The sequence below is a fragment of the Astatotilapia calliptera genome, chromosome 4, assembly GCF_964374335.1.
Source record: "Astatotilapia calliptera chromosome 4, fAstCal68.1, whole genome shotgun sequence".
In the NCBI taxonomy this organism is placed as follows: Eukaryota; Metazoa; Chordata; class Actinopteri; order Cichliformes; family Cichlidae; genus Astatotilapia; species Astatotilapia calliptera.
This window is the reverse complement of record NC_137425.1, coordinates 28,789,055-28,812,878: the sequence shown is the minus strand read 5'-3', so window position 1 is coordinate 28,812,878 and position 23,824 is coordinate 28,789,055. Positions and strand designations below refer to the sequence as shown.

The window sequence follows — 23,824 nt, the reverse complement described above, 5'->3', positions numbered from 1 at the left end:
ATCCAAGGGAAACCCTGGGTCAACTTAAAGAGTTAAGGTTTGTGTCACCACTTATTCTAATAGACAATGTTAGGGTCAGTGAACAAAGATATCCTGGATTTGTTGAACCCGTAGTGTAGAGCCCACTGGGGTATTCCAGGAAGCAGGTTTAGATAACAACTCCATGTTTGTTAACCCTGAAATGATGGAAACACGGGGTGTGTTCCACACATATGCAGTACCTCTCTCCTATTCCTCGGTAAAAGAATTGCTAAGGACTTACGAAATGAGAAGAGCTATTTGCTGAGAATTGGAACAGCCCTACACTTGTCTCTCCTTAACAATGTGATGCCAGATGTCCACCGTATTGAAACTACAGAAGATGGACTACCTTACTTTGCTATGATGTGTTCTAAACCCGGTGTGTTATGGAGGTCATGAAAAGCCTGTGAAAAATATCTTCATTACAAAGGCTGATGTTCTAAAGAAGGAACGTTTACTAATGTCTGCAGTTGCATGAAACCATCGTCTGATCTTAAAAAGTTGCTGGAATTACTAAAGAGGCTCAGAGTCAATTTGTGACTGACAGTTGTGAACAGGGCTATCTTTGCAGCTTGCTTAATGGGATATGGATTTGTAAGCTTTTCACTTCCAGGAGGAGACTTTACACAGTTGTATGCAAAGCACTGGGCACCCCTGATAATCTTCACGATTTTCCTTTAGAAAACATTGGTTCTTTACATCAGCAATTTCATTTAAATATATCAGCAGATGACCACAATGATATTTGACAAGTGAAATCAAGCTTTTAGGATTTACAGAAAGTGTGCAATAATTACCACTGTAACTTAGTCACATATAATTTGTGCAAAATCTGACGCCACGGGGGGGGGAATCAGGCTTTATGCCTGTTGTTTTACACGACAGTAAATAATGTTTGTCCTGTTCTGCATATGTGATTGGTTAGCTGTTCCACACAGATTTCAGGTTCATAGAGTGGAAGAGATTGTAATGATGCAGCTCTCCTTTGGATAAATCCTGAGCTTCACCTCACAGCCCCCTGATCATTCAGTGAGCTAGTTTAAGTCATTGTACCGTTTATAAGGTTGGGCAAACCTGCAGTCTGCTGAGACTGAAGAAGTCACCTGGATGATGATGAAATGTTTCTCCCGCTGAAAACGTCCAGATGAACAGAATCAACTTTTTGGGATTTACTTACCTGGATGATTGAGCATGCATCAAGACATGTGAAACCATGTATGTGTCACAGTTAATGTTAAGCTACACAGCATAACATTAACTCTACACAAGTGGAGGTACACAAACTATATTACAGACATTTTATAACCCTACATTTAGAGAGTAGTAGTAGTGAATGCAAAAAAGTGGGAGGAGCATAGGATGATGTAGCTCAGCTTGCCACAATGCTTCTCTAACTACAGCAATCTTATCTCAACTGGACTACTGTAATTCTCTATATGCAGCTGTTAGCCAGTCTTGTCTAGCACGGCTCCAGCTGGTCCAGAATGCTGCAGCTCGTTTCCTGACACGTTCAAAGAGACACAAGCATATTTCCCCGATCCTCGCCTTACCTTACCTCGCCAAGCTTTAACATTCGCCAAGTTAAAGCTTGGCGAATGTTTTGAACCATTCGCCAAGCTTTAACAGTAGATAATGTGAGTGGGTTGCTACAGAACATCGTTAAGGTCTTAAGTTTTCCCACAAAAAGCAAACTTTTCAAAGGGAATTTAGACATAGAGCTCTCAATATCCAACCAGACAGGAGAAGGCTGTTGTACCCAATCGGCAGCTATACGCATATGGGTGCTCAGCTGATACTTCCTTATATCTGGGAAATAAAGGCCCCCTTTTAAGGATGGAAGACATAACGTGGATATTTTAAGATGAGGTTTCCTCCCTGCCCAAACAAAGGAGCTGAACCAGCCATTTAGAGTTTGGATAGCTTTATGTGGAAAAAGGGTCGGAACCATCTGTATTGGGTAAAGTAGCCTAGGTAGAATATTCATTTTCAGAAGAGCAATACAACCGAGCCAGGATAACGGTAAGGACTTCCATCTCTCTAGATCTAGTTTGACCTGCTCAAATAGGGGGGTAAAGTTACTTTTATACATCTGTTCAAAGGTGTGAGTAACCCTAATCCCCAGATACGTAAAGCCCTGTGTGGACCAAGTGAAGGGAAATGGAGAAGGGGCCCATAGTTTTTGTTTCAGACTGCCCAATGGCATCTCTTCTGATTTATTGAAATTAATTTTATAGCCTGAGATTTCACTAAACTTATTAATAGTTTCAACCAGAGAGGGGATTGATGTTTCCGGCCGAGTCAACACAACAAGTACATCATCAGCATACAGAATAATCTTATGCTGTCTTTGTCCTACAGATAGACCATGTATGTCCGTCTGAACTCGTACTGCCTCTGCCAATGGTTCTATGGCTAGGGCAAAGAGCAAAGGGGAGAGGGGGCAGCCTTGTCTGGTTCTCTTCTGTATCCGGAAGTTGGAGGACCGCACCCCGTTTGTAAGAACTGCAGAGCAGGGATTGTTATAAAGTAACTTAATCCAGTTTATAAAGTTTCCACTGAAACCGAATTGATGTAGTGTAAAAAACAGGTAAGACCATTCAACACGGTGAAATGTCTTCTCGGCATCAAGGGAAATTACCACACCAGGCAGAGATTTTTGTTGGAAGAACTGGATCATATTCAATAACCTACGCATGTTATTATATGAATTGCGCCCTTTAATAAAACCCGTTTAGTCCTCATTAATAAGCGAGGGGAGTAAAAGTTCCAGACGTTTTGCTAATATCTTGGAGAGGATTTTCAGATCCACATTCAACAAAGAGATTGGCCTATAGGAGGGACAATCTTCAGGTAGCTTGCCCTTTTTAAGTATAAGGGATATATTGGATTCCCTTAAAGAACTGTGCAAGAGACCCTTTTTAAAGGAGTCATTGTACATGTTCAGCAGCGGGCTAGCTAAAATTTCTCTGAATTCTTTATAAAACTCGGCACATAGTCTGTCTGGTCCCGCTACTTTGCCAGCCTTCAGCTCTTTAATAGCGTCTAATGGTGTCAAATCCCATCTTAAAACACGTTTTTACTCATTGGCTTTCAACACCGCATGAGAGTTACCTATCTATCCACCTAGTCATCTGTTACCAGGTATTTGTTATTGATGTTATTTGTTACTGTGTAATTTTTGTTTTTTGGGTTTTCTTTTTATCTTTGTAAAGCACTTAGGTCAACATTTTGTTGTTATTAAATGTGCTATATAAATTAATAAAAAAAATAATAAAAAAAAACAGCGATGAAATAAAAGGAAGGTGTACCCAAACAGAGGCTAACCTGGAGTCTTCACACCTCTCCTGCACTTTCCTGTCAGCTTTGTGACAGCAGCACTCAGTAAATCAGCTTAAATTTAACTTCCATTCCACTTCCAGCAGCCAGCATATGTTCATTCACAGGTACTTGTTACGTTTCGGTGTTGTCGGTGTGTTGTTTTTGGCGTGACTGTTATGTGTTTCCTGTTTTACTTTGAAAGTCTGTGTTATCTTAGTGTTTTCAGTTTACGTTTCCCTGTCTCGTCAGTTCTAATTTGCCCCAGCTGTGTTTCCCTCCTGTTGTCCATTTTCCTGATTGCTCCCTCTATGTATTTAAACCCTGTGTTTCAGGGTGTCATGGTCGCGATCTCCCCCGTGTTGTAAATAGTTTGGTGTTTTGTTGTAAATAAATAGTTTGTTGTAAATAGCTGTAAATAGATTTGTCGATACTTTCGTTTTGGGATTTTGGTGGAGAGCCTTAGTGGGGGGGGTTTTGTGTGTTTTTTTTTTTTCTTTATTTTTATTTTTTTCGTGTTGCACTCCGGTTGCCTAGGCCGGGGTGTAACACACTGGTACTGGTGACCTTCAGCGAGACAGTGAACCCTTACTGCTCATCATTGTAACAGCTCTAATGCTAAGTTTGTCTGTAATCCATAAAACAATAGCAGCCAAGAGTCAAAATATTTGTTTATAGTTCTGGATGCATGTCCACATCTTCTGCACAGGAGCCAACTTGCAGAGAGCATAATAAGAGTTCTATATTTTCTTAGTGGAGATTTATATCATTTACATAAATTTATGAATATTCCAGCAGATTTGTGAAAATTTGTAAATAAAACTAAAGGACATTTTAAATTACCATACATTATTTTTAAATTGTTGACATAACACTAAATATCTTGATTTAGTTTAAGTTTTCGTTTTAGCTTAAACCAGGAAGGTATGTACCATGAACTCAGTCCAGACTCTATAAAAAAGATAGACTTCAGCATATGTTAAAATTCACATCATTGGTTACATTATAAATAAATAAGTGGCCAATGATAGTTGTTATGAAGGGGAAAGAAGCCACAGAGACCAAAACGTTTGTACAATGTCATACATTTATTTGCTTGATATGGACATTTAAACATGCACATTGACTCGCCTTTGGAGACAGCCTCCAGTCCCCACTTAAGGGACATCTGTGTTATCTGAATATCCAGGGGCATCCTCTTCATATAAAACTTCATATAAAACACGGATGTAGCCACCCATTGCTTTTTGGACACCTCAATTTGAAGCTTCAGCTGACAGGCTACAGTTTTGGGCCTTTCTTTTCCGACACGGACGTTGTTGCTCAGTCCAGGCATGACACTCAAGTAGACTTTTTTATTTTAGGTCCTACTTAATTATCTAACTTGATAGAAAAAAAGAAAAATAACTTTTTCCAAGTTCTACCAAGCAGCTGGTAGAGCTTTGTTTTTTTTTTCTAAGTGGAAGTTTAAAAACTTAAACTTCCTTCATGAAAGTTTAAAACAAAATAATTATCTTAGGACAAATAAATACACGGCTCCTTTTTTCAAGGATATAATAATAATAACAGTAATAATAATAATAATGTCATCAACATTATTTTTAAGTAATTAAGTATCCTAAGTTTGGTAAAAAAAATAAAAAATAAACAAACAAATAAGTAAAAATCATGACAGTTTAGGTAATAGTAATCCCATGGTCAGATGGATTGGTGTTGCAACTACAGCGATGCGGACGCTGTACCGGTCTGTTGTGGTGAAGAGAGCTGAGTGTGAACGCGAAGCTCTCAATTTAACAGTTGATCTACGTCCCTACCTTCACCAATTGTTACGAGCTGTGGATAGTGACCGAAAGAATGAGATCGTGGATACAAGAGGCAGAAATGAGCTTCCTCCAAAGGGTGGCTGGCCTCTCCCTTAGAGATAGGGTGAGAAGTTCGGCCATCCGGGAGGGGCTCAGAGTTGAGCCGCTGCTCCTCCACATTGAAAGGAGCCAGTTGAGGTGGTTCAGGCATCTGACAAGGATGCCTCCTGGGCCCCTCCTGGGTGAGGTGTTCCAGGCATGTCCCACCGAAAAGAGGCCTAGGACACGCTGGAGAGGTATCTCTCGGCTGACCTGGGAATGCCTTGGTGTTGAACCGGACAAGCTGGAGGAGGTGGCCAGGGAGAGGATGGTTTGTCCCATGTTAACAATCTCACATATGCTGGTAAACATGTTTCTAGCAATACATCATTACATGGTTTGTAATCACATTTTTAGTTTAAAAAGTTAAAAAAATAAAATAAAATAGAGCTAAAATGAAAAGCCTGAATCATTTAATAAAAAAATCTGTATTTATTTGTATTTTTAAGCGTGTTTTAAGCCAATATTAAAACATGCAAGATTTATTTAAAAACAAATTACTGATTAATATTATTATTGCCCATGGTAAATAAAAAGTGCTAAGAAATAATAGTTCTATTATTATTTTCTTACAGAGAATGTTAAAGGGTTAATGTGGCTACCATGGTTCTACGGGTCTAAATTTGCACACCAAGTGTGCTCTTCATACCCAGATCAGACCTCAGGAAGGTTTGTATATTTTCAAACTGCCAACTTGATCCACTACAACATTGAATTGTCTTCTGTTTCCAGGACTGCTTTCAGGCCAGCACATGCGGCACTGCAAAAAGAGTGCTAGCTGCAGTGGTTCCAACTATAACATATATAATTTCTTAAATGTACAAATGTTAGTTTGATTCTGAATGAAAGAAAACCTATAGTGCTTGATGAAAAATAATATGCAATCCATGTGTGTTTACTGAAAAGGAAATTGTGGCCTGTGAATGCTTTCATTTCACAATTAGATTGGACTATCCACTTCAGTGAGATGGGTAATGGCCATACAAAGGTTGGAGTGATGCAAAAGACTCATGCAGGCTACTCAAACCGTTCCTGGATCAAACCAAGAACCAATCAAAAATAACCTTTATGTACATCTCTGGTGAAAAGTGAGCTTACAATTGTTTTTTAAATAAAAATGAAAGGTCAGATCTTGCTGTTCTCCAAGTGAGAGTCAATGTGTTTGATGAGGGCATCATCAGGGTAACTGGTTGGGAAGGTCAGCTGGCACAGAGGGCAGCTCCGAGCAGCATTCTCTTCCGATTCCATCCATAACTGTGGAGATTAGGAAGAAAAAAAAGAATAGGTGTCAAATTGCTTAACCATCAATAATGGTAAATCCTTCATAAAGTCTTCATAAAGCTTCAATCAAAGAGAACACAAGTCCTTCAGCACAGTTTCTCGATGATGGAAAATTGTGATATGATGAAGTAGAAAAGCTTCTTATAGCTTGGATTATTAATTGTTTAGATCAAGTATCACAGAGAATACTTTTAAATATTTTAAGTTAGCCTCGCCCTGGCTCACTCAACAAAATGCCAGTGAGACTTTTTAGAATAGCTTTGGAATAGATGATTTATCCCAAAAGAGCAGCTCACTCTCAGACTGTAGGCTTAATCTCTAAAAGTATAAGTGGGTGGAAGAGTCTCAGCAATCAAGCTCCTTTCCTGTAGAGCCAACTCCTAGTTTGGGTTCAAAAGATACACAACCTATTTAAAATTGCTCTTAAAACTTTCCTTTTTGATAAAGCTTATAGTTAGGGCTGGGTCAGGTGACCCTGAACCATCCCTTCCACTGCTATTGGCTCAGGCTACTGGGGGACTTCCCATAATGCACTGTGGATTTCTTCTGCGCTGACCTCTTTTCACTCCCATTTCACTACTAAATCTCCATTTACAATTTTACGTATAACAAAAAAAAAAGCTATGCAATATACAATATACAATATTCAAGTTAAGGAGGCATAGTAGTGCAAATAGGCAAATAGTGCATTGTATTTATTTAAATTTTTACTTTTTAATTATTTTATTTGCATTTTTTAATCACTAGGGTTTGAGAGTAACGAAATTTCTATTCTCTGTATGTCCTGTACATGTGGCAGAATTGACAAATAAAGTTGACTTGACTTGACTTGTTTTATATGCCGCTACTGCACATCAGCCTTTGTCTTCTCTTTCATATAGTTGAACTTTATTTGTTAAAATAATGTGCAGCATAAAATCCTTTTGCATGCACCAAGCAAAATTTAGTTTGATGAAACTTATGTGACATAAAATAAAATAAATATGGATCATGAATAAAATATGTGTCATATTTGGTAAAAGTTTTCCTTTTCTTGCCCTTCCTTGCTCTCCCTTCTCGTCTACAACAATTTTGCAGCCACCATCACCATGCTGGTAATCCTTGCAGGGCATGATCTGATCTGAGCCTTGTTCTGCTGGTGGTTTCTTCCTGGGCGATTATGGCTCAAGAGTTGGGAGTTCACCTTGTAATCGGAAGATTGCCGGTTCGAGCCCCGGCTTAGACAGTCTCGGTCGTTGTGTCCTTGGGCAAGACACTTCACCCGTTGCCTACTGGTGGTGGTCAGGGGGACCGGTAGCGCCAGTGTCCGGCAGTGTGCCCCAGGGTAGCTTGCCATCACCAGTGTGTGAATGTGTGCGTGAATAGGTGGATGACTGGATGTGTAAAGCGCTTTGGAGTCCTTAGGGACCTTAGGGACTAGTAAAAAATAAAATAATTTCCCCCACGGATCAATAAAGTATTCTGATTCTGATTCTGGGGCCTTAGCACCTACGAATCTAGAAGTTGTCTGATCTGGCCCATATTTCCCTTCTGTCCTCATACTGCGGTTAAAGGTAATTATACTGCCTATACTATGTGCAAAGAAGTCTAGAAGTAGCACTAACAGGTCTTATATGCCTGTTAGGTTTATATTGTTGATTTGTCATTTATGCTTGGAAACAATTGCTCATATATGCTTAGAGGTATATAATCAATTGTATAATGATATAGCAGTCTGCAAAGACTCTTTGTGCCCCCAGAGCACTCTGGCATATGCACACACATCCTAAGGTCATGAGAGAAGTCGTACCTTCTCTTACTGATTTATGGTATAGGAGGACACCTGCTCTGTATCTGTTTTAGCATAAGAGCCCTTTGTTTAGGTGGACCGCTGGGCTCCTAGCACCAGCTTTGGGGAGTCGTTCACAGGGTTACATCTTGACCACACACACACACACACACACACATACACACACACACACACGTACTCTTTGTTCATATGTATGTTAATGAACCTATACATATTCATGTAACCACAATAAAGAGAAGTGCTACGGGGGAGCTAACTGAGAGTGACTGGGGTTCAAGTGGAAGGAACGGCGCTCGTCATAGTTCTCTCCGTCGTGCACGAGCAACACAAAGTGCTCTGGTGACTTGCGTCTTGCTTTTGCTGTTGTAGTAGAATTGTCTCGGTGTTCCAGCAGTAGGCCTGTGCTACACAGACCTATCAATGCCCACTACTAGAATTGCACCACCAGTGCTACACACACATCTTAAGAGAGATTATGGCACACTCCTTTTTACATAGTCTTTAAATCCTTTAGGTTTCTTGGGTGTCACATGGCAAACCCAAAGCTTTAGCTTGAGAAGAAAATGACACATCACAAATTTAAAAGAGCTTCAATCAGCCTAAAAATAGCTTGTTGCTCTAAAAATAGAACCCCCTCCTCAAAGCTAGAACATCTTACTGATCACTGATTCAAGAAAATAAAAATAAAAAAGTCTGTTTCTCTTCGACATGGTAGCCAAGCTGACAAAAAGTCAGAGGTCTGTTGAGCCAAGCATTCCTTTAATCTTATCTAGCAATGTCTTCATGATTTTCTCCACAAATAAAATTAGATTCATTGGATAAAAATGATTCAAACCCATCATAATGTCCAGCCTTTTTAAATATCATTGATATTTTTTAGACCTGTTTTCTCAGAATGATCTTTCTGAGTTAACTTCAGGAATTACTAGCAGACCCATTCTTACAAGACTTCTCTAAGAAGTCCAACTGTTAGTTAATGCTTCCTCAAATGTGATCAGCTCATCTCTAATAATCAGTTACCTACCACAAATCTTTAAGGTAGCAATAATTAAACTATTACTTAAAAAGCTATCACCTGACCCAGCTACCTCAACTAATTATAGCCCAATGTCCAAGCTTTTTTTTTTATCTTAAAAATACTTGAAACATTAGTTAAAGGATTTAACTGATCACCTGCAGAGAAATGGTTTATTTGAAGAGTTTCGGTCAGATTTCAGAATTCAGTACAGAGACAGCGTTACAGTTTACAAATGATCTTATGGCTCATCTCATTTGTGTATGGACAGCAAAGGAAGAATTTCATTGCACAGAGAAATGCTATTTCTTCTGTACACATGAGAATAAACTCTTTGAATCTTGAGTCTCTGCACTTGTCCTGCTAGATTTGCGTTTTTTATTGTTGACCACAATATTTTATTAGGAATTAAAGGGGCTGCACTGCAGTGGTTTGAATAATATCTGTCTAATAGACAGTAAATGTTGTTCATGTAAATGGGGAGTCCTCTTTACACACTTAATTATGAAATGATACCCAACCAGACCTGACTCGTCCGGCCACTACGGCGGCTCAGTGGTCCTTGTTGCTGTACTGCTCACATCAGTGTGGCCCCGGCTCTTTCTACTCATGTTCTCTTCGCCTTCGTCAATACTGATTCTACTGATAATAGATTCTACTGATTCTTCGCCTGTTTCTTTGTATATAGATTTCACTGTCCCTGTTTCTGCCCTGGATCCCTGAAAGTGAGTTTGGAAGTTCGAGTGTGTTTCTGGCAGTGTCTGACTGCAGCGGAGAGTGGTGTCCTCCTTCTCTCCATAGCACTTGGCGGTTGTTGTAAATAAGCCATGAAATTTCAATTCCAAACTCACAGAGTCCTGTGCTTGACTCTGTGAGTTTACTGTGACAATCTTAGAAATATGTTATCTAACCACATGCTTACTCTGGATGGCATTACCTTGGCCTCCAGTAATACTGTGAGCTGACTAAGACATATCCTTCAGTGTTCATATTAAACCAAATGTTTAAGGACTGCTTTCTTCGATTTGTGCAACATCTCTAAAATTAGAAACATCTATCTCAGAGTGACGCTGAAAAACTAGTTCCTGATAATAATAAATTACAGTATTCCAGCCTACAAGTAAAAAATGCATGTAGTCCTAAAACAGTCATTCTCAAACTGTGGTACACGTACCACTGCTGGAACGTCTCAAAGACTTTTTTAAGATCAAATGATTATTTAAAATGTTAAAAACATTCAAGATCACAAAAATTGAGTTTAAATAAAGTTTTGTCTTTTTTGAAAAAGGCATATTCCTTTTTAAATCAGCCAGTAGGCAAGCTTACTAGGCCGGCCTAACAAGTAGCTAAAAGGGTTGACAAACTAAGTCGTCATGGCAAGTGGAGGAATGAAAAATAACGGTTCAAAAGCAATGCAATCCTGGCTCCAAACAGGAAGTATCAGAAGGAGAACTGTACAGAATAGCAGACAGCAGAAACTTTGGACTTTTGAATACAGCTGTGCAGGGAATACCCTGCACTTTCAGACAAGGCGATGTGCTTTCTCCTTCCATTTACGATCACGTATCTACACAAAATACAGAAGCAGATTGGATCTGAATCAAACCTGAGGCTGAAGCTGACCTCAAATGACCAAGACATCACAGAACTGTGTTTACAGAGCCATGCACATTCCTCTCATTAGGTATGTAGGCTAAGTTGCAAATAACCAATGAGTTGATACAGAGCAGTTAATAGCCTCACTGAGTGTTTCAGTGCAGTACATTTGTTATTCACTTGACGTGTTTTTCAGTCAAGTACAGTTATGGCTGTTTATGGCAGTTAAATATTTAGCATTCATATAGGAAATAAAATTATCTCGTGTAAACAGTATATGTTGTTAAATAGGCCTATATCTCACTCTTTTTTTCCCCCTCTCTATCTATTTTGTCTTTTCCACACACGTATTCACACTCCAATAAGCACATCGGAAGCAACTCAAGCTTCAGTATCTTGCCCAAGGATACTTTGATCCTCTGCTGCTCCATTTGGCATGCCAAACCACCAGCCTTCCGAATGGCAGATGATATGTGCTATTTCCTGATCCACAGTCATCCCATTAATTAAAAAACTTGATTTAATTGAACTGAAGCTTTCGGCAAGCTAATCTCAACAAGCTCATAACAGTTATATGATTTTAGAAGAGCAAACATAATGAAAAGAAGCAAAACGATAATATTTGGACACTAACAAAGTGTGTGTCTTTGTTTAATGTGATGACATTCAGTGTCTTATTTAGCCGCTTGTGAGCAAACCAAAACGTAATTCATGAATGGGGTGGCTATTTACTTACTTCAACATTTAGAACAATATAATGAAAATATTCAACATTGCCAAAGAGTCAATGTCACAGATATTTATCAGAAATGGTGTGTATCTGTGACATTAAATTTCTGAGAAGATGCTACTAATTACTAATTTTTTGCAGAGCTTCAAATTACATTGGGAATTTTTCACATGCAAAGTTTGATTTTTCTGCCTTCCTTGCCAGCTCTGTCCAGTGTTGCAGAGTGGAAAGCTGCTTTTGGAATGCTTCTAAAATGACACAGTTGGTGAAGTTTGAATCACTGTAGGCTGCCTGTCCAGGGTCTATCCTGACTCTTGCACTAGACAGCTGGGGTAGGACCCCAGCTTCCTGCAACCCTGAAATTAATAAGAGCAAGAAGATGATGGATGGATCATTGTCTTGAATGGGCACAATCTGCTCCATTGGCTGCATCAGAACCAGAGCTTGGTAAAGTTTGAGTTAACCAGAGACTCTATTCGAGCATCTAACAAAACCTCATGAAGAAAGCCCATCTATGCCAGGAGAACTGGAAATACAAGTTGCTAACTTATTTCAGGGTTTAAATATTACTTTCTCCTGTATTACAGAGTCTTAAGAGTCTTAAGAGTTTGTGCAAGTGTCTGTGAGAGTGTTTTTCTTTTTTTTTACCAAGTTTAAAAGAATATTTCAGTGTCTCATCTTTACTGCACAAACTAAACAGGCAGATTTATTTCTCTGTGGCATCAGCTAAAAGGAATACAGGAATGTCTTTTTAAAGCAACTTACATTTTTTTTCCATACACAAATTATACAAACATAATCTTCAGCATGTTAAACAAATTAAATTACCCGAGGTAACAGAGGGGTTTTGTGCTTCAGTGGGACTTCTTTTGAGCTGCAGCACTGAGCGTGTTGGGTCTGCAGGAAATCTCTTAATAGCTTCATGTAATCCCCAATATTGTTTTCTACTCACATTAATAGATGGCCATGACTGAGCATGCTCAGTGTTCACGTAGGGAGGCAGATGGCATGAGAGCATGGTAGGGCCCTCAAGGGCTGAGAAAGAGGGATGGTGGGACTGTTTCCTTGGAGACTGGAAAGAGGAGTGAAGGGGCTGTTCCCTAGGTGACGATGAACCAGTCCCAACAGCACCAAGAGTATGAGGTGGGCTGGCAACGGGCGATGGATATGTACATACGTCCTGTAAATTTACATAGCACACAACCCCACACATCTTCAATATGACCTCTAACTCTAGATGAAAATCAGTAAACATCAGAATCATTATCATCACCTCTTCATCATCTGAAGACTGAGGTGGTGTTACCAGTGGCGTGGGTTCAGTTGGCTCATCAGTGTGACAGAAGTGGTGAATCTTCATGAGAAGAAAAGTAGGGTTAAGTAGATACTGTAGTTTGGCAGAATAGTAGTCATTTTTGATGTAACTATCATGTTACATCAAAAATGACTAAATGATTATCAGAGTGATTACTTTTCTCTGATAATCCACTAGCCAAAGGCAGCTTAGAAACGAATCCACTATTTACTAAGTTGAACAAACAACCAGTTCCTAGCACAACACAGACTCCATTAGCTAGCTGCTACATTGTGCATCAAGCCATTTGTCTGCATTACCAAGAATGTTAGTGCTAGCAAACACTAGCAATAGGTCAGCAAGTTTTATCTAGTGAAGCCAAATAGGAATATGGCCATCAGTGGAAGACTACTTTGAAGCCCACTACATCTAAAATATCAAGGGTAACCAAAAAGAGAAAATTTGACACTAAAATACCTCATCTTGATTTGTCTAACTCAGCATGCTCAAGCGTCATAAAATCTTCAAATAAACTATGGACTATGGACTGGTAATGGCCAGAGCACCCAGCACTCACTGCTAAAATGGGTTACAAACCGTTGTTTCATCATAACATCTGAAAAACAAGAACTAAGTGAATACAAGTTCTACTTCTCACCTCAGCAGCCACAGGAAAGTCCAGGTCGAGAACACAGTGACAAGGACTGCTGCTCAGGCTGTTGTCACCACACCTTTCTACGCCCCTTCCTCCTCCTCTCTCCACTCCAGCTCCATGAGCTGATGCTGGTCTGACCAAACCCACCAGTGAGGTACAGAGCTGACTTTTGGTTTGACCGTAAGCCTGCATGTCCCCATGGACGTGCCTGGGTTTGGGAAGCGTAGATACTGGGTCCCTTAACAGATGAACTGGGGGCTTTTGGTTGACTGATGTGTTAGATACCTTGGAAACAGGAGGCAAGGATCAGTACAAAATAAAATACATAAAAATATTTCACAAAGTAGTTGTCATTTTCATGTTCTACTAAAATGTGTAACCTAACCTCTGAGTAACTTCGGCGACCCTGGAACTTAGCTCGTAGGCGGCTGCTAGTCTGCTGATGGGAATAGGAGATGGACCCTTCAGTTGAGGACATAGGAGATGGGGGAGTGGGGAGGAGTCTGTCAGGGGAGAGTGAGGCACGCTGGGAAGAGGTTGGAGAGAGATGCTGAGGAGCTGTGCAAGAGCAAGAGAAAGATGAATGAAGAAAGGAAATAACAGACCTGAAAACAACTTCTGCTTAAATGTGTAAGAATTGCAAAGACTATCAAAATCAATCAAAATCAATAGCTAAATTAGTGACTATAGGGTTTGTCCCATAGATAGTTCACTTAAGTTTACTGTGGGTGCTGACATGTGTCCAACAAGTTACTGCATAGCTTCCAATCAAGTAGAATCCAAGTAGAAGTTGCAGTGGTCACGGTATGGTCATCTATACAGAAGGCTGATTATACCTCCTGCAGTCTGATGTAAACAGAGGATGTTTGAACTCTTTCATCATGATCCAACAACTCCACAGCTAACATGAGTTGCTATAAACTATCAGCTATTGACTAAGATGAAAGAAAGATGTTTATTACTGTTTCACAGTAACACTTGAGCCTCAGTACAAAAACTGTTCCAGTAAGTGGGTACAGTACATGCAATTAAAATGAAAAACTTTCAAGCTGGTAGAGACTTTTAGCATATCTACAGGACAAGTCTCTCTGACAAATATTCTACCACAAAATCCACAAATTAGTCACTCTTTCAGGTTGCTTACCAGGCTCCTGTGAGACATGCTGCAGAAGGTCACTCTGCTTTGCAGCCAGACAGCGAACATGACCCAGCTCCTCTGTGAGCTCCGTGTAAGCTAATGCCAGGTTAACCCTGGAGCACACACACACACAGACACACGCATAAGACAATGAACTATAGACTTCTATTTAAATATTCTTTGTAATTAGACTTACTGTTCATCGCCGGCTTTCTTTATCCATTCTACGTCACAGTGTTCACAGTGAGAAGACAGGTCCTGTGACTGACACAGACACACAAGGATCTGTGGTTAGAACTACCAATCACTGAAGGAAAACACGAGATGTGACTGAAAATGATAAATGTTTATAAATTAATATTATTATAAATTAATATTTGGGAGTATGTAAAATAAAGCTTAAAGTCTATGCATGGGATAAATGATTGAAAACCTTTCCTCAGTATCCTCGTATTATCGTATTCTAACAATTTCTGAAGATTTATTCATTTATTTTAATTTAAGGGTTTTTTTTTTTTTTACCACAATAACTCTGAAAGACTGCAGCAAGTGAAAGTCCAGGAGTGTAATTTGTTTGTTGAATTTGTTTTAAAATAACCTGACATATAATGGACAATAGTGCAGCTTATAAGCTTTAACGTTAAAGCGTGGCTGCATGGCAGCACCTTAGTCATGACTGCCTAAGTGTGCTTTGTTGACCCACAGCAGTTGTGAGATCACAATGTCCTGCAGTCCATCTGTACTTGATCATGGCCAGTTAAGCATTTAAAGCAATTGAGAGGTACCTGTCTTTGTGCTTCCCGCAGCTTTGCTACCTCATGCTGCAGCCTCTGGACCTCAGCCCTCATTGCCTTCTCTCTCTGAAAAGCCCCCTCAGCCTGGTTCTGCGCACCCTCCAGCTCAGCCTCCAGCTGCTGCACCTTCAGGTCCAGAAGGGCATCCAGACTGCAGGAGCTCTGCAGTGTCGGCCCTGGACCATCTGGAAAAAAAAAACAAAAAAACAAAAATGAAAAAAAGAAATGACAGCTTCACATATATCTCCCTGCTCTGGATTTCGCAGTGTAACCCAGTTTGAGCAGCGTTAGCAAGGAAATGCTGTTTGGCAGGAAGCCACAGGGGGTGCTGGACGTCATTAAAGAAAGCTGGGAGCAAGGTCCAAGCTCAGGTAAGAATGAACTTCAATATGTTCTGGACCTAAAAGCAAAGCTATACACACTGGGGAGGTTATCATGGGAAAATTTGCTCTAGGCCGAGGAACATCAGCAGCACCTAAGATAATTTTTGCTGGGAGATAAATTGCTTGTATTGCTCCCTTCATCCAGCTCACCAAGTGGAGCTGGATGAAGTGTGTTGGTAACACATGACAAGTGTTACCAACACATTGACTATGAATTGGTGCTGTTGGAGCAGAGTGGAGCCACAGAGTTCCCATTGTTGTTTATTGTGTCTTATGTGTCATGTTTCTGCTCTGCCTGGTTAATGCTGTCATGCCTGTGTGGTGTCATGTTTTCCTGTTTATTTTGAAAGTCCAGTTTTCATGTCGTTGTGTTTTAGTTTACATTTCCTGTGCATCATTATGTTCATCCGAGTCAGCTGTTTCCTCATGTGTCTCCACTTCCCCTGATCACCTCATGTGTGTATTTAAGTCCTTTGTCTATTACTGTTCATTGTCAGGACGTCTGCCAATTTTCCTCATGTCATCTAGTCACAGTCATAGTTTTACCTTTTGTTATCATGGTCAGTCATAGGTTCAACATAATTTATCATAGTTATGCTTGGTGTTTCATAGTTTCATGTTTTCAGCCGAAATAAAGGCTCACCTTCAGTTTGCAAACCAGCTCCTTGCCTCCAGTGTCTGCTTTTGGGTCCGCTCCAACAAACACACCGGCGCACCCCGCCGTGACACTATGTCACCAAAACCAAAAAGGAGATGAAGCAGTACTTGGGGCTGGCTTGTTATTACTGCAGGCTCTTTTAAACTTTGCTTAGCTGACCAGCTTCTGACCTCACCCGAAAGTGTGTTCCAGAACTTTGTGGGTGGTCAACTCTGTTCGCTGTTACCTCCTGCTGTCCGGATCATGCCCTAGCAATTGTTCCATTGCAAGAAAGGATTCCTTTGATTTTCAAAGACATAATTCAACAAACTAGGAAAGGACCGAACAGGAATCCGAGCAGAGAGCAGAGTTAATTCCAAGAATGAAGGTTCAAGTTGGTCCTTAAATACCCTCACTTTATTGTAGCCCTATGATGAGCAGGTGTACCTAGACCACAGCAGAGACCAGCTCCGCCCCAAATGGAGGAGAAAAGGAAAACGTGTCTTCCAAGGTTGGAAAAAACAGGTCTCAAACTCCCCAAACATCCACACTATGACAGGCAGACCAAGGATGCTTGGCAGCACTACTAAGGTGTTTGACTAACGAATGGAAGAACAATCGTAATCATGAAGGATCCTCAAAACGGTCCAGTACCATCAAACCTGCTAATTGCCTGCATCTTCACAACATAGAAGCTCCACTAAGGCATAGCAACCAAGCTGAATAGGCACATGAGTAAACACATGAGCGCGGAGTGCATACTAGAGGGCCATCGCCCTCCGATAGTGGAGAAGACCAGACAGCATTGCTTGGATTGACTACAAGACAGACTATGACCCAATGCCACACACACACTGTACAAGGCTAATAGTGCTCTATAGCATTCATCAGGAATGCCCCGCCCTGCTGTTGGTACAGAAGAATAGCGGGAATAGAATATGTAAAGCAATGAATTTGTGAATGTGACAGATTTTAAATAAATGGAAATCCTGAACTATAACTATGACAGTTACAAACAGTATAGTTTTTACTTGCCCTTTATGGATTAGGATATTTCTCCTACTGCTACCATAGACATTTATTTAAGCAGATGTGCCCCTGATATATAAAGAACCCACCTCTCGGTATGTCTAGACTGGCATGGAGTTGAGACTTATGTAAGTCTTTGCTGTGCAGCTCAGTGCTGAGTTTCTGCAGGGAACTATCTCTCTGCCTGAGAGCTGATTCGAGGATGCGGATCCTGTCCACGTGCTGCTCCACTAGAGTTGTCTGTCTCACACAAATGGAAACACAGCAAATTGCAACTGAAACCCAATCTGCTAGGAAATACCTCAGCACAAAATGTGTTTAACAGTACAAAACACATTATTATGTTTGTATGTATTTACCATTTTGTCTAGGTCTCTCTGGACATTGCTTTTCTCCAGGTGAATCTTCTCGTAAGCTTGGATGACTTCTTCCAGTCTCTCTTCTCTCTCTTTGCTCTTTTGGAGCTGAGAAAAATTATTTCTAACAATTTCAATTAATTCCAAATGAAATACAGTATACTACAGGTATCTAAATTTCAGAAAGATATGTTATGATATAATTTTACATTTTAAAAGGAGAAAGGTTTCTCCCATTATGAAGGCCTCCTAGTTACTGAGACATTTGCCATGGCTCAAATCTGTGTTATTGCTTTGCGGTTCCAAGAGGTAACCCCTAGGACTTTTTTTTAGCATTTTTTTTTTTTCAGTCTGAGGATCTGAAGTATGTCAATGGTATGTCATGATAGTTAATCAAATCTGAAAATGAGAGACTTCCTGAACAGTTAATGTAATATTTCTCTTAAACTCCTTGAATTAGAGCTTCACTGTGCAAGTACAGTGCTTGTGGTCCTGACTGCTGTGCAACATCATAACAGTCTGGTATGTGTCTCATCACTGTTTTGCCTGATTCTCAGCTGTGTGTTCACTATTTGTCAGATTACAAAAAATCCAAACAAGGCTGACAGAGAAAAAACCTCAACATGATTCACATAAGAGACTTGACCAGACACATCTAACTGGTGTACTGCATGTCAAATTTTACCTCCTGAGTGAGGGAGTTGATCCTCTGTTGTAGGTTGGTGGTCTGTGACTGAATAGTGCTGGTATCTTTGATGATGGGCTCACAGGAACAACACAGTATTGTCTCCTCTCCAAACTCAGTAATCATAGGGAACTGGGGGACAGGGCACAAACAAAGCATTCCCAACACAGAAATGTTACTGTATGCTGTTTTGTGTATGGGGTCTAGGATGTGTGGATATGTGTGTGTGCCTGCTGCTCTCCACCTTGACTTCGTAGTGTTCGAGTTTCCTTTTAATGCTACTGTTCTCCCTCTCCAGACTGGCTAGTCGGAGCTTGATGTCATGGTAGGCAGCAGCCAGGGCCAATCCAGACGGCGGATACATGTCTTCTGGCAGACGACTGGGTGGCCAGCGGATGCCATGCGCAGCCACATCATCTCTGAGGCCCTCTCCTCCTCCCAGCAGCCCCAGCTCCCCTCTGCTGAACAGATCCATCATCAGTTAGCTACAAGGGAAAGAGACAAAATGGGGGAGAATTGTAGAAATTCTTCGCTCTGTTAAGTTACAATAAACTGATCCGTAAGGCCAGTAATGTTAGGTTAGCGCTGTTGACGTCCTGAGTTCAATTCCACCATCAGGCCAGGGGCTTTCTGTGTGGAGTTTGCATGTTGTCCCCATGCTTGCATGGGTTCTCTCCGGGTACTCTGGCTTCCTCCCACCGTACAAAGACATGCAGTTATTGGGGATAGGTTAATTGATTAATCTAGATTGCCCATAGGTGTGAGCGCTGTAACCAAAATAATTTCCCCTAGGGATCAATAAAGCATTCTGATTCTGATTACTGCAACAAACTGGAATGGGTGAACAGACAGAAAAACTAGTAGCCATGTGACCTCACCATGCTCCTCCACACCCATTTCACACAACAGGAGCACTAGCAGCAATAAATGTATAAAAGTCTACATCCTGACAGAAGTTAAAGCCAGTGTGTGTGCAGCCAGGAGTTTATATGTTTCAATGAGGTTGGAGAGTAGAAAAAGATCACTACCTGTAATTTGATACATAGAAGTGGGGCCTAAGACTAATTGATGGGAGCTAACCAAAAATACTGCTGAATGGTGATATATTATTCCATCGTGATCCATCATTATCATCAGTTTTGACATCCAAAACTTTGAGTTACAACATCCAACACTATTGTCAGAAATGCAGCCATGACGATGCCTTTTGGTACTCTCTGTACAGTCCATACCTGTTAACAAACAAGAAACAAACAAACAAGAAATTGAATTTGGATTCATCACTCCACCTGCTCCAAATAACGTCCAGTCCAGTTTGTGTGTAATTTTGGTTACTTATCCTTTTGTTCCTATTTCCCTTTATTAGGAATAGCTTCTTGAATGCCACCATTCCACTGAGACTATTTCTTCAGCAAGTAGTAGTAGATCAAGTGATCAGCCAGATCCATCTCTCATCTAGTGTGTCAGTGTCTCCGATTCTGTCTGTCTGTTCTATTATTTTTTATATGTAGATACAGTACTGTTTTGTCTCTTGTGGTGTGTGCCTTTTTATGCTTAACTGATTTATATATGACGGTGGCCGAACAGTTGCCTAACAAACAAGAGATTTTGTTATGGTTTGAAAGGTCTTCAAAAACCCCGGAGAGCAACTCCACCAGAACATCTCCTTGGAAGCAAAATGTAATGAGGGGTGGCTCCCCACTGTTTTCACAGTACTGTATATTTTATTGATTGATTGATTAACTGCAAATATCCATTCCAAATATCCTTAATGGTATACAGTTTGCATATGGATCTTTAACAGACCAACAACAGCTCAGGACAGTTTGTGGAACAGAAACAACATGTAATCTATTGCTTGTGATTCTGGATACTGTTCTAATGCATACTGATTCATATCGGTTTACTTGAAATTAATATTTTCAAATAAAAAAAGGAAAGAAAAAGGAATGGCTGGCAGCAGAGAGTCACTCAAACATGTGACCATGGTTAAAACCACACATTTTGTTCATGCTGAATGTAACAAAAAACATAATTCCAATGCACCCCCTACCACCCCACCCCTCACATCAAAGTCTCTGCCTCTCTCACACACATTCAGCCCACATACTGCCTGTGTTTGTCGTCGTTTTCCCCATTTTGGCTCTAAATTTTCAAATCAATTCACTTAGCTGTATTATTAAGGGATTTTTACAGAAGCACAATCAGCATCAGCCAAGGACAGACCAGAGCAAGCCCGTATGTATTCATCACCTGGTTACCCCTTCACTAAAACACAAACACAGTGGAGTCTACATCCATGTTATCCACACACTGTTTCTACTAGGGCTGAACGATATATCGCATTTGCGATAATATCGCGACATGATCAAGTGCAATTTTCTAACCGCAAAGGCTGCGATTATACTCTGGACATGTCCAAATTCATGGGCTGCATCCTCCTGAGGCCGCATTTGTAGACCGATTACGTCACAGCGACGCGCCGAAGGCTGTCCAAATTACTACCATATCCCAGAATTCATAGCGCGGCCCAGCCAAACTCCAGTTTCCAGCAATGGCGGCCGCTACTAAGTTTTAAAATTACTCATACTAATCTTTCTGGGTCACAAAATAAACTTTTAACATATTTTCAGGCGAGAAAGTAGTTGTGTAAACATCAAATATCTGCTCGGTTTATCAAGATATCCCATATTTGCAAAAGTGCTTCGACGTTTTCAGAGGCGTCTGCTACCCACCAGCTCGACAGCTAGCCAGGAGCTCGAGGGTTACTGATGCGGCCGAGAACGGCACAACTCCCGGCACATCATTTTCAGATCACCGCGGAGTTTCGCTGCTCGGGTTAAACGTAATATATAAGTCACTTAGACGACCTAAAAATGTTATTGTTGGGCTTTTTTCAGTGTTTTGTTTGTTCGTGAGTAAATCGGTTTGGCTGAGATTAAAGTTATTAGATTAGATAAAATAAAACTTTATTAATCCCCCGGGTGGGTTCCTCCTTGGTTTTCACACAGCTGACTAAACGTCAAACAGAAAACTTATTAAACAGAAGTATGAGACAGTCGAGAATTTACACCAGTGTCTGGTTATATTTTAGATAGCAAGAAGCAGACGGCCGAGTTTATTAAACTCCACCGAGACAGCGGTGACGCTAATCAGAAGGCTAGACCGTCCAATTTCACGCCTTTAAATTTTAAAGGCGTGTTTGTGTGTGTGTTTATACAATTGCTATTATGTTTGCACTTTATGTGTAATGTTACTGACTGCAGAGATCAGTAAGATGTGTGCATTTTTTATTTATTAGTTTTATTTATTTAATATTATTTTTTAATTGAATGACTGTCTAGTAGTTCACAGATGTCGAAAAACTGAGTGTGGTAAAGCCACTGATTTTTTTATGTATATTTCTGCAATCTGCACATTGCACTGACTTTCATTTTAATGTTTACACCAGGGTTCCTTGTCAGCACTTTATGCTCAGATGTTTGTAAGCTAAAAATAAACTATTGTGTATGTTCAAATATACTGTTGTGATTGAAGAAGTTAAATAAAAATGTCAGTCATCAATTCATGCATCACCTCATGTCATCATAACAGAGGTCTGTCTTCCAGGAAAGAACAGTTTAAAATTAATGTAATATAGTATTGGCCATACTATATGATGTATTGCTTGTCTTTGTTTAATAATACAGAAGACAAAGACCTTAAAAAATAATCGCATATCGCATCGCAATCGCAATATTGGGGCAAAAAAAATCGCAATTAGATTATTTTCCATAATCGTTCAGCCCTAGTTTCTACTCTATACTTGAGTTGCTCTTTGCTGATGACACAGGCTTAACATCCCACAAGGAAGACACTTGAAACAGCTTGTTACTTGTCTCTTCTATGCTTACAAGGAATTCAGGCTTGCTGTAAGTTTAAAGAAGATGCAAGTCATGGCACGGGGTAAAGATCACCCCCCAAAACATCGCTATAGATGGGTACAACCTACAATCATTCTTTATAGCAGTGAAGCCTCGACCAACTACATGAGGCATGAGAGAAAACTTCCACCTGAGGTGCCTGCAGTGCATTCTGTGGATTCAAAGACTAAACAAAGTGCCCAATTCAGAGGTCCTGAAATCCACAAACATGGACAGCATGTTTGCCCTTCTTTGTGAGTGGCACCTTCATTGTCTTGGCCACATCAGTCAAATGGAACTTGGCTGCATCCTTGAAGGACCTGGCGAGTTGATGAAGGGCTTGCGACCAAGCAAGACCAAGCACCCACGGCTGCACTTTAAAGATGTCTGTAAAAAAGACATGAAACTGTGCAGCATAAATACCATGGCATGGAAACCCGGCACACTTGATCGCTCAGTCTGGCGCCTCACTGTCAGGAGGGGAGCAGAAAAGGCAGAGGAAAACAGGGCTGCACACATCTCTGAAAAGAGAGCCAGAAGGGAGGCAGACAAACACCAGCCTCATCAGACGTCTCCTTGTGTCTGCGACGCATGCGATTGAGACTGCCACTCATGGACAGGACTTCTCAGTCATGCACACTGATGCTGGCATACCTGAAAGAACACCTGTCTGAATGTTACAACATCACTTCTTGACACGGAAGGATGCCGCCGCAAAAACTCTTCTGATTATTTATTGGAGTTTATATGATATGTGGAGGCGCGTGGTCTGCGGTGCCGCTGCATGGACCACAGATGCACCTGAGTGACATCTGCAATCACGCCTCACCAGGTTTAAAGTGTGAACTAGGTTTAAAGGTTCTGTTACAGACACCTTTAATTCTACTACATGAAGTTAATGCTAAAATTACTTCTGAAGTATGATTAAATATAAAAATCTATGGGGTTCTTTGAATAAAAATACAAAGATTATTGTTACTCTTGCCCCAAATAAGTAGAAAAAACAAAGAAAAGAAATGTCACGTTTTTTGGTTTTTTTCTTGGTCTGGCTTCAGTGGGATTTATCTCCTCTATTGGCCAACTTATTATTCCAGCTGGGTATCTGATGACTAGTGGGGCATATGTATTGAAGGTGAGTTAATGTCTTACTTGAAGTAGTATACAGCTTGATGTTATTCATGTACACAAGGTATCTGATGGTCATTCTAGTCCTGAATGTATATTCCAGTCTCTTCCACTCTTCGTGATGAGCTGGCTTAGGGGGTTGAGGCCTATGCGGAATAGCTGCAGGGACCTTGGTATA

General features: G+C 40.5%; 1 protein-coding gene across 1 annotated transcript in view; it reads right to left on the bottom strand.

The window, feature by feature from the left end:
* Positions 1-5,646: 5,646 nt before the first annotated feature.
* Positions 5,647-23,824, bottom strand: part of LOC113021310 (TANK-binding kinase 1-binding protein 1-like) — a 32,766-nt gene continuing 14,588 nt past the window's right edge. Inside the window, exons 2-13 of the mRNA XM_026165906.2 lie at positions 18,864-19,104; positions 18,620-18,751; positions 17,938-18,042; positions 17,668-17,818; positions 15,521-15,714; positions 14,932-14,999; positions 14,742-14,848; positions 13,983-14,155; positions 13,601-13,882; positions 12,922-13,002; positions 12,601-12,828; positions 5,647-6,491 (exon numbers count right to left, since the gene is read on the bottom strand). Of these exons, the coding sequence (XP_026021691.2) occupies positions 6,363-6,491; positions 12,601-12,828; positions 12,922-13,002; positions 13,601-13,882; positions 13,983-14,155; positions 14,742-14,848; positions 14,932-14,999; positions 15,521-15,714; positions 17,668-17,818; positions 17,938-18,042; positions 18,620-18,751; positions 18,864-19,097 (1,884 nt within the window). The 5' untranslated portion in view covers positions 19,098-19,104 and the 3' untranslated portion in view covers positions 5,647-6,362. The remainder of the gene's footprint in view (positions 6,492-12,600; positions 12,829-12,921; positions 13,003-13,600; positions 13,883-13,982; positions 14,156-14,741; positions 14,849-14,931; positions 15,000-15,520; positions 15,715-17,667; positions 17,819-17,937; positions 18,043-18,619; positions 18,752-18,863; positions 19,105-23,824) is intronic.